A 14,255-nucleotide genomic window follows, 5' to 3' on the forward strand; every position below is an offset into this window, starting at 1 on the left:
CATATTTTGCCCTCTAGGAGAAAAAAAAAAAAATGAATGATCAGTAAAGACATCTAGGCAACCTTCCAGCATATCACCAGTGGTCAGTCTCCTGAAGGATCTCCTACTCCTCCTTGGCAAAAACCTGACATTTTCCAACAGCTACTGAGTATCTCTAGAAAGACTAAGAAACAAGTACCTCACTGTCACAAGGAGACTCCACAAGGGCAGGGAACATGTCTCTTGTTCACTGCTGAACCCCTAGCTCCTAGCGAATGTACTTAGTAAATGGAGTTTAGTGGTTAAGAGCACATAATTTGAAATTCAGGAAAGTGAATGGTTACCTTTGAGGGAAAGAGAGGGAAATACAATGAGGAGGGGACTTCAACTGATTGGTAATGCTTTCTTTAAGCTGGGTGATGGGGGGTATTTGTTATATTATTCTTTCTACCTTTCTATGACTATTTCACCAAAAAAAGAAAAAAGAATACAGGCTTTGGAATCAGACAGAACTGGACTGAAAGCTTAGTTTGGCACTTCCTAGCTGTGTCTCCTTAGGCAAGTCACAGAGCCTCAATTCGTTCATCTGTAAAATACAGTGCTGAACAGCTTTACAGACACGGTAAGAGGATTAATTAGGATGACAGATGTATAATGCTTGGGACAATACTGGCACAAATTAAATACACCAATGGTAGTAGTTATGATGATGATGATGATGAGAAAGAGTCTGAATTAAAGAAGTTCTTGTTTGTTTGTTTCTTCTGCTTTTTAGGGCCACACCCGCGGCATATGGAGGTTCCCAGGCTAGGAGCGCTAATCAGAGCTGTAGCTGCTAGCCTACACCACAGCCATAGCAATGCGGGATCCAAGCCACGTCTGCAACCTACACCACAGCTCACGGCAACGCCGGATCCTTAACCCACTGAACAAGGCCAGGGATCAAACCCGCAACCTCGTGGTTCCTAGCTGGATTCGTTTCCACTGCGCCACGACGGTAACTCCTGGGCTCAATTTCCCTACTAATTTTTTCAAAAAGCGGACTAGATGCTATTATGCTTATAGTCCATGAAATGCCTAAACTATCTAAACTCTCATGTCACACACCTAGAAAACAGGCCTATAACAGACAAAAAGATGCACATAAGGTAGCTTACCCCATAGTACCCTAGAATTGGCAGACCCCAAAATCCTATCTCTGATCTGTTTTAACTGTGTATGGGTAAATGATTTGGTAGAAACATTCATCTACCTATAAGAACAAAGTGGGACTTACCAAGCCAACATGGGGTCCAGGAATTTCTAGAACTTGCTGACTTACTTTTCACATGTCATAACTTTTTTCCTTACATACTCCTTTCATCATGATCTGTTTAGGGTTCCAGCAACTCCAGACCTTCGGCTAGCTCACATTAGCATCTCAGCATCCACAGTAGCCCATCTTAATTCCACACGAACATGTCCAGTGGGGTAAAACACAGCTGACCCTTGAACACAGGCTTGCAGATCAACTTTGACACAGATTTTTTTTGACAAGAGCAAATACAACAGTACTACACAACCTGTGTTATCTGAGATGTGAAATCACGGATACAGAGGAACCCAGTATACAGAGGGCTGACCAAACATCATACGCAGGTTTTCAAGTGCACGGATGGTCAGTGTTCCTAACCCCTGCATCATTCAAAAGTCAGCTGCAGTTATCTTAAAATAAGCCAAGCCACCATCCTCTTATTCCAGATCAGGAAACGTAGAACTTGGACCTCCGCCTATTTTTCACTCTTGACAACAGATGCTGCAAGGCAAGAAGAATGCATTTGGGAGAGAGCCCTAACAACGTCCCTCTCAAAGAGTGATGTCCGATTTCAGACAAATGGCGCACAGCAGCGATCTCTGCGGATCCCCAGCCAGGAGAAGGCCTCTGCTGTGAAGCCCAATCAAGCTCACCAGGCCTTGTACTTTACGTAACTTATTTTAATATCAGCTTAACTCTCACAAACGTAACACAAAACTTTTAGACAATCCAATGCTGTACAATACTTGAGACTCTGAACCTTCCGGGCTTTTCTGGCCCCAGGGAGATGTCTGCTTTTTCCCTAGTGTCCCCCAAACCCCACAGCTACCAACAGCACAGATGTTCCCAGAAACGTTTCCATTTCTCAAGACATTCCTCTGGATATCTTATAGAGCTGACCCTCCCCACAGGTGAAAATCCTAGAATAACTTATGTTGGCCTTCTACATCACCCAGTTCTGTACCTATAATTTCAACCAGCTGCAGACTGTGTGGTACTAAAGTATTTACCACTGAAAAAACCTGCAGATAAGTGGACCTACGCAGTTTAAACTGGTGAAGTTCAAAAGCCAACGGTATATGTCTGCACTGTTACCCTTAATCTACTATGTTAGGAATGGGAAAAATGAATCAGATACTAAATAACTCAGATGTTCCTTGGTAACTAAAAGAAAAAAGTCCCATTTTTGGTCCTTGAGAAATTTGGCTATTTGAATACCCTGATTCTTCTCACAATCCCTTTTATTTTTATTTGATCTTTGCTTTTTTTAGGGCCACACTTGCAGCATATGGAGGTTCCCAGGCTAGGGGTTGAATCGGAGCTGCAGCTGCCAGCCTACACCAGAGCCACAGCAACACAGGATCTGAGCTGCATCTGCGACCACACACTACAGCTCACCACAATGCCAGATCCTTAACCCACTGAGTGAGGCCCGGGATCAAACCTGAAACTTCATGGATACTAGTTGGGTTGTTACTGCAGAGCCACAGTGGGAACTTCTCACAATCCCTTTTTTAGAATTACTTCTAACGATTTTATTTGAATAAAAAAAAGAAAAAAAAGTGAAGATCCCTGGTAGGGCTCATCAGGTTAAGGATGTGGTGCTGTCAGTGCTATGACCTGGGTCATTGCTGTGGTGCAGGTTCAATCCTTGGCCTGGGAATTTCTGAGTGCTGCAGGTACAGCAAAAAAAAAAAAAAAAAAAAAAAAAAATTTAATTAAAAAAAAAATTGTATTTGTACCTACCACTCTAAGACCCTCACCAGTTTCAGAAGAAAGCTACCTCTGAATTCTCAACTCAAAATGTTAAACAAAATGTTCAAAATTAAGTCAATTGACAACATTAAAAGACCTACCAGTTTCCAAGAAAGCTAAGGACTTGTTTCTCCCTAATCACCATCACTCAGGATCCCTCAGCAAGATTCAGGTCTTCAACCGGTGTTCCATGTGACCTTTAAAGTCCCCCCCTCACCAGAATCCTTAAAATGCATCATCCATTCTGCCTTCTCTCTCTTTGTAAAACACATTAGAACAACCCTTTTCCTGGTCATAGTCACTTTCTGCTTTTCCCTGGACTCTTGTATCCCCAGTGATATATTCAGAAAAGAAAGACCAACATTCTGAGGAAATTCAGATTTCTCCACAGCTCCGCTCCTCCGGCAGCTCTGGCTCCCTGCAGCGACTCCAGTGCCTAAGCACAGACCTGCCACCAGGTCTATTCCCACAGGGCAGGCCTCAGCCTCAGAGACAGGAAACAGCAAGAGGAAAGGAAGCATTGGAAAGAATGCAACATTTAAAGAGCTCTACTTGGAGTTCCCGTCGTGGCGCAGTGGTTAACGAATCCGACTAGGAACCATGAGGTTGCGGGTTCGGTCCCTGCCCTTGCTCAGAGGGTTAAGGATCCGGCGTTGCCGTGAGCCGTGGTGTAGGTTGCAGACGCAGCTCGGATCCTGCGTTGCTGTGGCTCTGGCGTAGGTCAGTGGCTGCGGCTCTGATTCGACCCCTAGCCTGGGAACCTCCATATGCCGCGGGAGCGGCCCAAGAAATGACAAAAAAAATAAAAAAAATAAATAAAGAGCTCTACTTATACCTGACCATACAGACTTAGCAGACAGAGATACCAAAGGGTGGGAATTATGTATTTGTATCAATATTACCTTTCAGAGTGACATTTTTATTTATTCATTCATATCGTGCCTCATTCTGTTAAAGAATCTGAAGCAGTTTAGCACTCACTACAATAAAATGCCATCCAATTTCTGAAGTGATTGTATAATAAAAAGCTGTTTTTAAAAAAATCAAAGAACATGAATGAATCTCTTCCACGTAAAAATACAAGAGTGATTTCCTTTTTTAAAACAAGTTCAGGAGTTCCCGTCGTGGCGCAGTGGTTAACGAATCTGACTAGGAACCATGAGGTTGCAGGTTCGGTCCCTGCCCTTGCTCAGTGGGTTAACGATCTGGCGTTGCCGTGAGCTGTGGTGTAGGTTGCAGACGCGGCTCGGATCCCGCGTTGCTGTGGCTCTGGCGTAGGCCTGTGGCTACAGCTCTGATTGGACCCCTAGCCTGGGAACCTCCATATGCCGCGGGAGCGGCCCAAGAAATAGCAACAACAACAACAACAAAAAGACCAAAAAAAAAAAAAAAAAACAAGTTCAAAATCAGAGCACAAGAGAGATTACAGTGAATTTGAAAGAAAATGAGCAAGCGTGTTTTCATTAGTATTATTTTGGGTTTCCTTTTCGAAAAGCAGTGAGATGATAGCTGCTCTAACTAATGAAGGATTACACAGATGTGATTTAGTTTCAAAATGCTTTGGTGAATCTAAACTAGTGCTTGCTTCTTTTAAGGCCTACCCACCTAACCCTGAGTGAGACTACCAAAGAAATAATGAAGCAGCATATTTACAATTAAAGTTAAAGTAAACATGCCTTTTTGTTCCTAAAAAGACAAAAAAAGACCAAAAAAAAACAAAAAAAACAAAAAAACAAAACCCAGTTAAAATAGGCCACTTTTGGAGTTCCCATTGTGGTTCAGCAGGTTAAGGAGCCAACACTGTTTCTGTGAGGATGCAAGTTTGGTTCCCTCCAGGGCTTCATTCAGTGCGTTAAGGATCTGGCGTTGCTGTGGCTTATGTGACAGATGCAGCTCGGATCCCATGTTGCCATGGCTGTGGCATATACCGCAGCTGCAGCTCCAATTCAAGCCCTGGCTGGGGGACTTCGGTATGTTGTGGGTGTGGTCAAAAATAAATAAAAAAACACGCCACTTTTAAGATAACTTTGATTTGTTTTTGTTTTATTCTTTTCTAGGGCCGCACCAGCGGCACATGGAGGTTCCCAGGCTAGGGGTCTAATCAGAGCTGTAGCCGCTGGCCTACACCACAGCCACAGCAACTCGGGATCTGAGCTGCATCTGCGACCTACACCACAGCTCACGGCAACACCAGATCCTTAACCCACTGAGCAAGGCCAGGGATAGAATCCGCATCCTCATGGTTCCTAGTCGGATTCCTTAACCACTGTGCCATGATGGGAACTCCCTAAGCTAATTTTAATTGAGAAATAAATGAATGCCTTGAAGGAAAAAATTTTAAAACATTAAAATTTTAAAACTATTGGAGTACTCACTGGGTGCAGCGGGTTAAGAATTCGACAGCAGTGGAGTTCAATGCCCAACCCGGGAACTTGCATATGCCACAGGTATGCCATTAAAAAATTTTTTTTAACTATTTAAATAAGCCTACAATCAAAAATACCCCTTCCAACAACGGCAGATATGAGTATAAACACTAGATTTTTTTTTTTTTCTTTTTAGGGCTGCACCCACGGCATATGGAAGTTTCCAGGCTAGGGGTCAAATCGGAGCTGTAGCTGCCAGCCTACACCACAGCTCACGGCCACACTGGATCCTTAACCCGCTGAGCAAGGTCAGGGATCGAACCTTCGTCCTCATGAATGCTAGTCAGATTCATTTCCACTGAGCCGTGACAGGAACTCCAACATTACATTATTTTTAACTGCTCCAGAAAATAAAAAATTATTTCCATAAAGGAACAACATCTCAAGCTCTTCTCCAATCATTACACCAATGAAATTTTACATTTACTATAAATATATAGTATATACTATATTATAGTATAAAGATGTAATTTTGTAATAATTAAAGTCATATATATAATATTAACATATTTAATGTAAATATTTACTATGGAGGACCTAAAAATTATCCTTTGTTAGCCAGCCATCTGATGGTCCCTATTCCCTATATTTTGTCTGAGAAATATTAAAGTGATCTTTAAAAATAAAAAGCATGGCCACAACTATCCCCAAAGATAGAAAACCTTCTCATTCAGTTCAACACAACACACTACAGCTCTGTCTAAAACTCCATGCTTCTAAGTAGGTCATCCATGGAAAACATAATTCATCACTATAGGACAAATTATCTAGATTTATCCAGGCTAAAAATTTCTTTGTCTTTTCATCACATCTTTTGAACATCTAGTTCTAAATGACAGCAAATTCCTAATATTCGTGAAGTGGAAATAACATCCTCTGGTTGCAATTACCACCCTTCCAGTCATATTGGCTATTTTTCATGATAACAAACACCCCAGGCTTCAAGTGGCAAAGGGACCCGCTCCTCATTTTTATCAGCTTCTTTATTAAGAAGCCTTGCTGGCTCTTCCTAAGTTACTGTAATTAGAATACAGAGGAGGAGGAAAGTGACTATGAAGTTATGTTTTTAAGTGGAAAACTTTAGCATCTGGGGAAACAGCTGAGCCTTGTTCCAAAGGAAATTTTCTTTGATCATATGCAGACGACGTGGGCTTCCGAAGGACAAATACTATGGTCTATCCCTCTCCTTCAATCTACATCAACACTGGTGCCCAACGGTGCCAGAGGAGCAGAAAAGACAGCAGAGAACAGGTCTCAGTACATAGACAAGGATGATGTAGAAAAGACTCTATATGACTAAAATAGACTGTGTAGAACAGACTTTTATGGCCAATCACCCAGGTACTACCAGCCAGATGACAGTAGGTACCATACTGTGTTGAGTACCTATCACCCAGGTACTCAACAGAGTGTAACTGAAGCTGTAGCAGCTGAACCTCCAAATATCATTCTAACAAAGACCAGATTGAAGAGCAAGTATGTCTTTTACAGGACCAGGAAAGCTTTTCTCTGAAATTAACACTAGCTTACTCCTGAAGGCTCTTTGACTCTTAAAGAATCTTCCTCTAGCAGTTCCCATCATGGCGCAGTGGTTAACAAATCCGACTAGGAACCATGAGGTTGCGGGTTCAATCCCTGCCCTTGCTCAGTGGGTTAAGGATCCAGCGTTGCCGTGAGCTGTGGTGTAGGTCACAGACGCGGCTTGGATCCCGAGTTGCTGTGGCTCTGGTGTAGGCCGGCGGCTACAGCTCCGAATAGACCCCTAGCCTGGGAACCTCCATAGGCAGCAGAAACGGCAAAAAGACAAAAAACAACAAAAAAAGAATCTTCCTCTAACTCCTTCAAACCTCTACGATGCCTTCTGCCATTTCAAGGAGAAGCTGACCTCTTTTAGCAAGGACTCTAATCCTTGCAGCCAAGACATAAAATGGACATGGCATTGCCATTATAAGTCACTGGTCTACTTTTGCCAGAATACAGGAACTTCTCAGACAAAACAAAGGTAAAGACATGGAACAAGAGAGGTGATGAATGTGGCCCCTTCAAATTCTAACAATTAACTGGATTTTTTTTTTCTTTTGTCTTTTGTCCTTGTAGGGCTGCACCCACAACACATGGAGGTTCCCAGGCTAGGGGTCTAATTGGAGCTACAGCTGTTGGTCTACGCCGCAGCCACGGCAACACCAGATCCAAGCCATGTCTGTGACCTACACCACAGCTCACGGCAATGCTGGATCCTTAACCCACTGAGCGAGGCCAGGGGTCGAACCCGCAACCTCGTGGTTCCTAGTCAGATTCATTTCCGATGCACCACGATGGGAACTCCTAACTGGATTTTAAGAAAGGAAAATGATCACATTTTTATGAATAAAAGGAGTGTTTTGGAAAATAAGGAAAGACTACATAAACTAAACTAGCTTGAATTCTCATTCCTTCAACAACTATTTTAGAGCCTATTTTCTACCAGGCCTACTGAGGCCCTGGGGCTATGGCAATAAACATGACAAATCACCTGTCCTCGTGAAGCTTACTTTCTAATCCAAGTAACAGTAACAAAAAAAGTGAACAGACAGAGGAATAGGAATAATGCCTAGGTCAGGGCTTTCTTGTAGAGAAAGCCATGAATAAGAGAGAGAAGTACAGAGTGAAGTAAGTGCCACATTGTGAAGGACTTTGTAGGCCTGCATTAAAAAGTTTAATGGCCTTTATTCTAAGTGAAAGTAGAAATCATTAGAGAATTTTAAAAATGAGTCACGAGATTGGAGATACTTTTTAAAGATGACTCTGCTACATGGAGAATGGACAAAATTAGAAGCAGGGACACTAGTTAAAGAGATATTACAAAAGCTTCGGCCAAAGCTTGAGCTAGTTTGGCAGTGGTTTCGATAATAAGCTAAGCAGTCAGACAAATCAGGTAAGAGATACTGGATTCACTTAAAAAGAAGATAACAGTCTCGCTCTCTTAATTAATTTGACCAGAAGAGAAATATATCTCAATTTAAAAACAAGACTTCAGGAGTTTCTTTCATGGCGCAGTGGTTAACGAATCTGACTAGGAACCATGAGGTTGCAGGTTCAGTCCCTGCCCTTGCTCAGTGGGTTAATGATCCGGCGTTGCCGTAAGCCGTGGTGTAGGTCGCAGACGCGGCTCGGATCCCGCGTTGCTGTGGCTCTGGCGTAGACCGGCGGCTACAGCTCCGATTAGACCCCTAGCCCAGGAACCTCCATGTGCCACAGGAGCCGCCCAAGAAATAGCAAAAAGACCAAAAAAAAAAAAAGACTTCACTAAAACTATTTTTTCCCCCATGCCCACAGCATGCAGAAGTTCCTGCACCAGGGATCAAACCCAAGCCACAGCAGTGACAACACCAAGTCCTTAACCACTAAGCCACCAGGGAACTCCCTAACTTATATACTTTTAATGTAGCTACATGATTTAGATAAAAGGTTAATAAGGCTCATGCTAATTTTATCATAAAAAGGACATTTATTAGGCATACTAATGCAAAAACCAGTGAAATAAAATTCTGGTCAACGAAATTGACCATGAAAACTTAAAACCTAAAGAACTAGGAGTTCCCGTCGTCATGCAGTGGAAACGAATCTGACTAGGAACGATGAGGTTTCCGGTTTGATCCCTGGTTAAGGGATCCTTAACCCTCAGGGGGTCAAGGATCTGGCATTGCCCTGAGCTGTGGTGTAGGTCAAAGAGGTGGCTTGGATCCTGCATTGCGGTGGCTGTGGGTGGTGTAGGCCAGCAGCTGCAGCTCTTTTTGGACCCCTAGCCTGGGAACCTCCATATGCCATGGTGTAGCCCTAAAATGCAAAAAAAAAAAAAAACAAAACACTAAAGAACTAAGTTTCATGTGGTTGTACTTTAATTTCTGCTTTGTTTAAAGAATGGTAATTGACTTTTTTTTTCCATTTCACATAATTTTATTTTTCCCCCAGTAGTAAATTTTCTTCAATTTTATTGAAGTATAGTTGATTTGCAATGTTGTATTAATTTCTGTTGTATAGCAAAGTGACTCCATTATAAATACACATATTCTTTTTCATACCCTTTTCCATTATGGACATGCATATTTGTTTATCATGGGATATTGAACAGAGTTCCCTGTGCTATAGAGTAGAACCTTCTTGTTTATTGGTAACTGACTTAATTTGGCCTGAATAGTATTCAATATGTTCAATAATTAAGATAAGATGAAAAAAGATACTTACACTTTGGCTTTTTCTGCAAATCAACACCTTAAAATTTATAGACAGCCTAGTTTTTCTGATCTAAGCAGTCTAGACGTTAAGTTAGCATCAAAGCCTGGAGGGCTCAGAATCCAAATTCTAGATGGACCAAGAAAAGAGCCACTTCACTTCCAGAGTACAGTATAGGTTTAGCCAACAGAATGCTGAAACCACTCAACCATTTTGGAGCTTCAGTGAATGAAGCTTCTGCTGTGTGGTTCAGGGATAGATACTAACAGCAATAAAATGTACTGAAGTGATGGAGAAAGAACAGGCTTTACAAGAACAGATACAATACAGTAATACAATACTGTGATATTTACAACAATACCAGAGACGATGCTTCTTCTTTTCCCATTTCTCTTGGATAAACACCTTAATACTACAACTGAATTATTACCACTTCTTCCTTAAAAAGTAGTTTTCCTAATAAAACTGTGTATCAGATAAGTGTTAAAATAGCCCTGGTCACACTTACTGTTGACCTTCAATCAAGTGCTACGGCTAGGCTAAGCAGCTGTAAGATACACTAAATCTCAAAAAGTAATGCTTCATACTCCCCCCTCCCAGAATATTAGCTTTGATATAATTGAAATTCTATATTTCAAATAAGTATAACTCCTTCAAATATTTTTAAATGTGAAAAAAGTATGTATATATGGTAGCTGGCCTAAAATTTCTGGTGCCATCTTGTAAGAAAAAGGCCTCCCTCAAAAATTAAGGCTTCTTGGAGTTCCCATCATGATTCAGTGGTTAACAAACGCGACTAAGATCCATGAGGATTTGGGTTCAATCTCTGGCCTCGCTCAGTGAGTTAAGGATCCGGCATTGTGGTGAGCTGTGGTGTAGATTACAGACTCAGCTCGGATCCTGCATTGCTGTGGCATAGGCTGGCAGCTGTAGCTCTGATTCGACCCCTAGCTTGGAAACCTCCATATTCCAAGGGTTCGGCCCTAAAAATCGAAACAAACAAAAAAACACTAAGGCTTTCTCTTGTGTCAAGTTTCTCCCTATCAAAAAACTCTCACATATACACTTTTATTCAATTTTTTTTGCTCTCATTTCTGCATAATATAAGTTGTAGTTTTTCTTTCTTTTTTTTTTTTGGCCACACCCAGGGCATATGGAGTTTCTGGGCCAGGAATCAAACCCATGCCACAGCAGCAACGCAAGCCGCTGCAGTGACAACACCTGATCCTTAACTGGTTGCATCTGATCCTTAACCCGTTGCATCGCAAGCAAACTCCAGGTGGTGATTTTTCTAACAGATTTTTAAGTCTTTATGTCTTTCTAAATAAGTGATACTGTTAACATTTTAACGTAAACATCCTAAGGCTGACAATATATCTTACATATGTATAGCATTTCGATTTTGATGTTTTACAGACTAACGATTTTATGTAATTGCTCCCTATATTCAAAACTAAAACCAAAACACAGAATGTTTGCTTTTAAAAGAATTTCTTTGAAGGGTCAGTTTTTTTTCTTTCTTTCCTTTTTAGAGCCACACCTGGGGCGTATGGAAGTTCCCATGTCAGGGGTTGAATCGGAGCTACAGCTGCCGGCCTAGCCACAGCCACGTAGGCTCCAAGCCACATGTGTGACTACACCACAGCTCATGGCAGCGCCAGATCCTTGACCCACTGAGTAAGGCCAGGGATCGAACCCGAGTCTGCATGGATTCTCGTCGGATTGGTTACCGCTGAGCCATGACCAGAACTCCAAGGGTCAGTTTTTGAAGCGGGTCATCTACTCACTTTCCCTACGTAGCTCCAAATGCATCAACACGAATCATTTTCCTGAACTTTGTCAAGGAAGTCCATACTAAACACAGATTAAGATATATATGTAGGTACAGATGAAAACTATAATCCACAATTGCAAACCAAAAAGTCAACTGTATCTGGCTAAGCGTACTTCTAAATTCTGATTCTAAAGGAAGATGTCTACAACAGGAAATCAAAGATTTCGATGAACAGCAAAGAACACTACAGGAGAGGGTAAAAACGTGTTAGCTTTCTTCCTTAGGAGGGCATCACAGTGACCTGGAGGGGCTACTCCAGAATGGAATGGGGTTTAGAACAGAAAGCCTCCAAACAGCAATAGAAACGCATGAACGAATGTACTTAAACAATCCAGCCCTCCCCAGCCCACCTCTTCTTATTTTAGTCCTTCCAATTGAGTCATGAAACTCGCACAAAGACATCAAGAAGTCCCTGCTGTTCTGTCCCCAAGTCAGCGAACGGAAGACGTGTCCCCTTTATTATCTTCAAAAAGTGAAATCTAAGTGCCTGGGTGGAAGGGAGGAGGTAGGGTCTCACATGTTTGGGCGTCAGTTTGGGTCTACGAGTGTGCCTGTTATTATTTTTAAATTAATTACCAAGCAGTTATGGAATAATGTTTTAAAAGATGGGGAAAATTAGGCTGTAGGGTAACAATAATTCTCTCGAGTGAAGGACCCTCTCCAAATAAGTATTCATTCATTGGGCACCTGTGTAACTTGAAGTTTAGAGTAAATTTTTGAGGAAATACCGAGCGTATCAGGAGTTATTCCAATGCAAAGGGCAAATATCGCTAAAATAATTTTTTTTTAAAGAAAAAACGCTCCATACTTTACAGTCAATGCCTAGAGGGAGGGCAGACCGCGAGCGCAAAAACACGCGGAGACACCTGACCTTGCCCACAAGTCGAACAGTTCGGCACCCCTCCCCCGAGCTTCCCCGGGAGCCGGTTCACGCCATCCCAAGTGCTCAGTCTGCCTGTTCCCAGCACCTGCCTGGCAGGGACATGGGAATCTCCACGGAAGACGAACGGGTCTGAAAGGAGGCGGCCTCGGAAACGCAGAGGCCCGGGAGAAAAGGATTCCTAGTGGAAAAGGAGGACAGGACCTTCGGGGAGGATGAGGCCGGGCGGCTAGGGGCTCGGGAAGACACGGCTGGGGAGGACGACGGGGGCATAGCGGGGGGAGGAGTGAGGAGGACCCAGATGAGGTGAGAGGTCGGCGGCCTCCGGCGGGCAGCCTACAGGGAAGACCGGAGGGGCTGGGAGGCCCGGGAGGCCTGGGGGCGCGGAGGGAGGACGGCAGGGGCAGGGGCTGCGGTGGCCGCGACCAGCCCCAGCGCGCGGACTCACGTTCTCCCACCAGCAGGATCCGCACGTCTTTCTTCATGTCGGCGGCTCGCAGGGGCCGAGCTCGGCCCGCACGCATGGAGCGGACTGCTCTCGCCGGGAGCGCCCAGCCCGCGGCGCCGCTCTCCCCGCGCTGCCGGCGCCGCCCCGCCCGAGCCTCGACCGCCCCGGCCTGCCGCGCCGCCTCCTCGGCTGCTTCCCCGCTCGCGAGCCGGGACAGCGCCAGCTCCGCCTCCTCCGGCTCCGCGGGCGGCGGCGGCGGCGGCGGCGGGGCCGACGGGGAGCCGCGAGGGACAAGCGCTTTCGGAACGCGAACGCTCTCGGAGCGGGAGCCGCGCCCCCGCGGTCAGGCTCTCCGCAGGGCATCGCCAGGGAGTCTCGCCCATCCTCCTCCGGGAACATCGGCTTTGGACGGGGAGTTTGAGTAGCAGAGTGTTACCCACTGACCCTATTTCTTTTACAAAATATGAGCAGGAGAATTTCCTTGTCTAACTAAGGTCACACAACTAGAACTTGGCAGTGTGACTCACGGCGGGCATATTCTCGCCAAACTATATAAACTCCAGGCGGGTGGCGACCTGTCTACCTGGTTTTCAGCAGCATTCCCCACCTTATCGGACAAAGCCCTCAGAAAGCGCTTGTTTGCGTAAAAGATGACTACATCCCTAGACAGAGTCCTTTCCACTACCCAGAGCCCACCACTCTAGCAGCCTTTTATCTGTGATGTTTATAAAATACGATTCTAAATAATGAGATTAGTTTCTGCACTACGTAAACATTCATTTCTTTGCAACCAAACTAAGTGATTTCCTCCCTCTTCGTGGTCTACTTTTACACAGGGTCTTCTGATACTTCTCCATACGTTATAGGTTTGCCCAGCGCAGGACTGGGCACATTGGTGGCACAGGATAATAAACCCTTACTGATTTTTCTGATGTTGCCTTAATTTCCTCCTGACTCTCTCAGTCTGGAGGAATTTGTTGCCATATCTCTAATGCTTGAGCAGTGCTTGGCATACAGTGGGAGATAGATGGATAGATGGATGGATAGATACATATGGAAATATATAGAATAAATGAGGAAATTCACTGTGCATAATGTGCCTTTTATCTTAAATATTGAAAAATGATTTTTTTAAGGAAATAAAATGCACACAGTACCAATCCCCTTTTCTGCTAGGAGAACCCCAGTCGTCTGGTGCAGCAGTTAAGAGCTGCTGATAAACTGCTTAGGCTTGACTCCAGAGCCCATCACCTAATAGTTATGTGATCCAGAGCAGGTTATTTGACTTCTCAAGCCTGCCCCTTCTTCTCTAACAGGGCAATAATGATCATATTACCTACCTACTCAAGTTGTTGTGAAAAATAATTAAGATAATAAATAAACACCAAGCATTTGGAATAGTGCCAGACTCAGTACTTGGTTTACTG

General features: G+C 43.8%; 1 protein-coding gene across 7 annotated transcripts in view; it reads right to left on the reverse strand.

Annotated features, from left to right (window-relative positions):
* Window positions 1-13,138, reverse strand: part of RHOT1 (ras homolog family member T1) — a 72,241-nt gene extending 59,103 nt beyond the window's left edge. For all 7 annotated transcript variants that reach the window (XR_002337261.1, XM_003483060.3, XM_005656986.3 and 4 more), the window contains exon 1: window positions 12,829-13,138. Coding sequence is in view for 6 of the 7 variants with exons in the window: in XM_003483060.3 (XP_003483108.2) it covers window positions 12,829-12,904 (76 nt within the window). In the remaining variant the exon portion in view is untranslated. The remainder of the gene's footprint in view (window positions 1-12,828) is intronic.

This window comes from Sus scrofa, chromosome 12 (genome assembly GCF_000003025.6).
Source record: "Sus scrofa isolate TJ Tabasco breed Duroc chromosome 12, Sscrofa11.1, whole genome shotgun sequence".
Taxonomy (NCBI): domain Eukaryota; kingdom Metazoa; phylum Chordata; class Mammalia; order Artiodactyla; family Suidae; genus Sus; species Sus scrofa.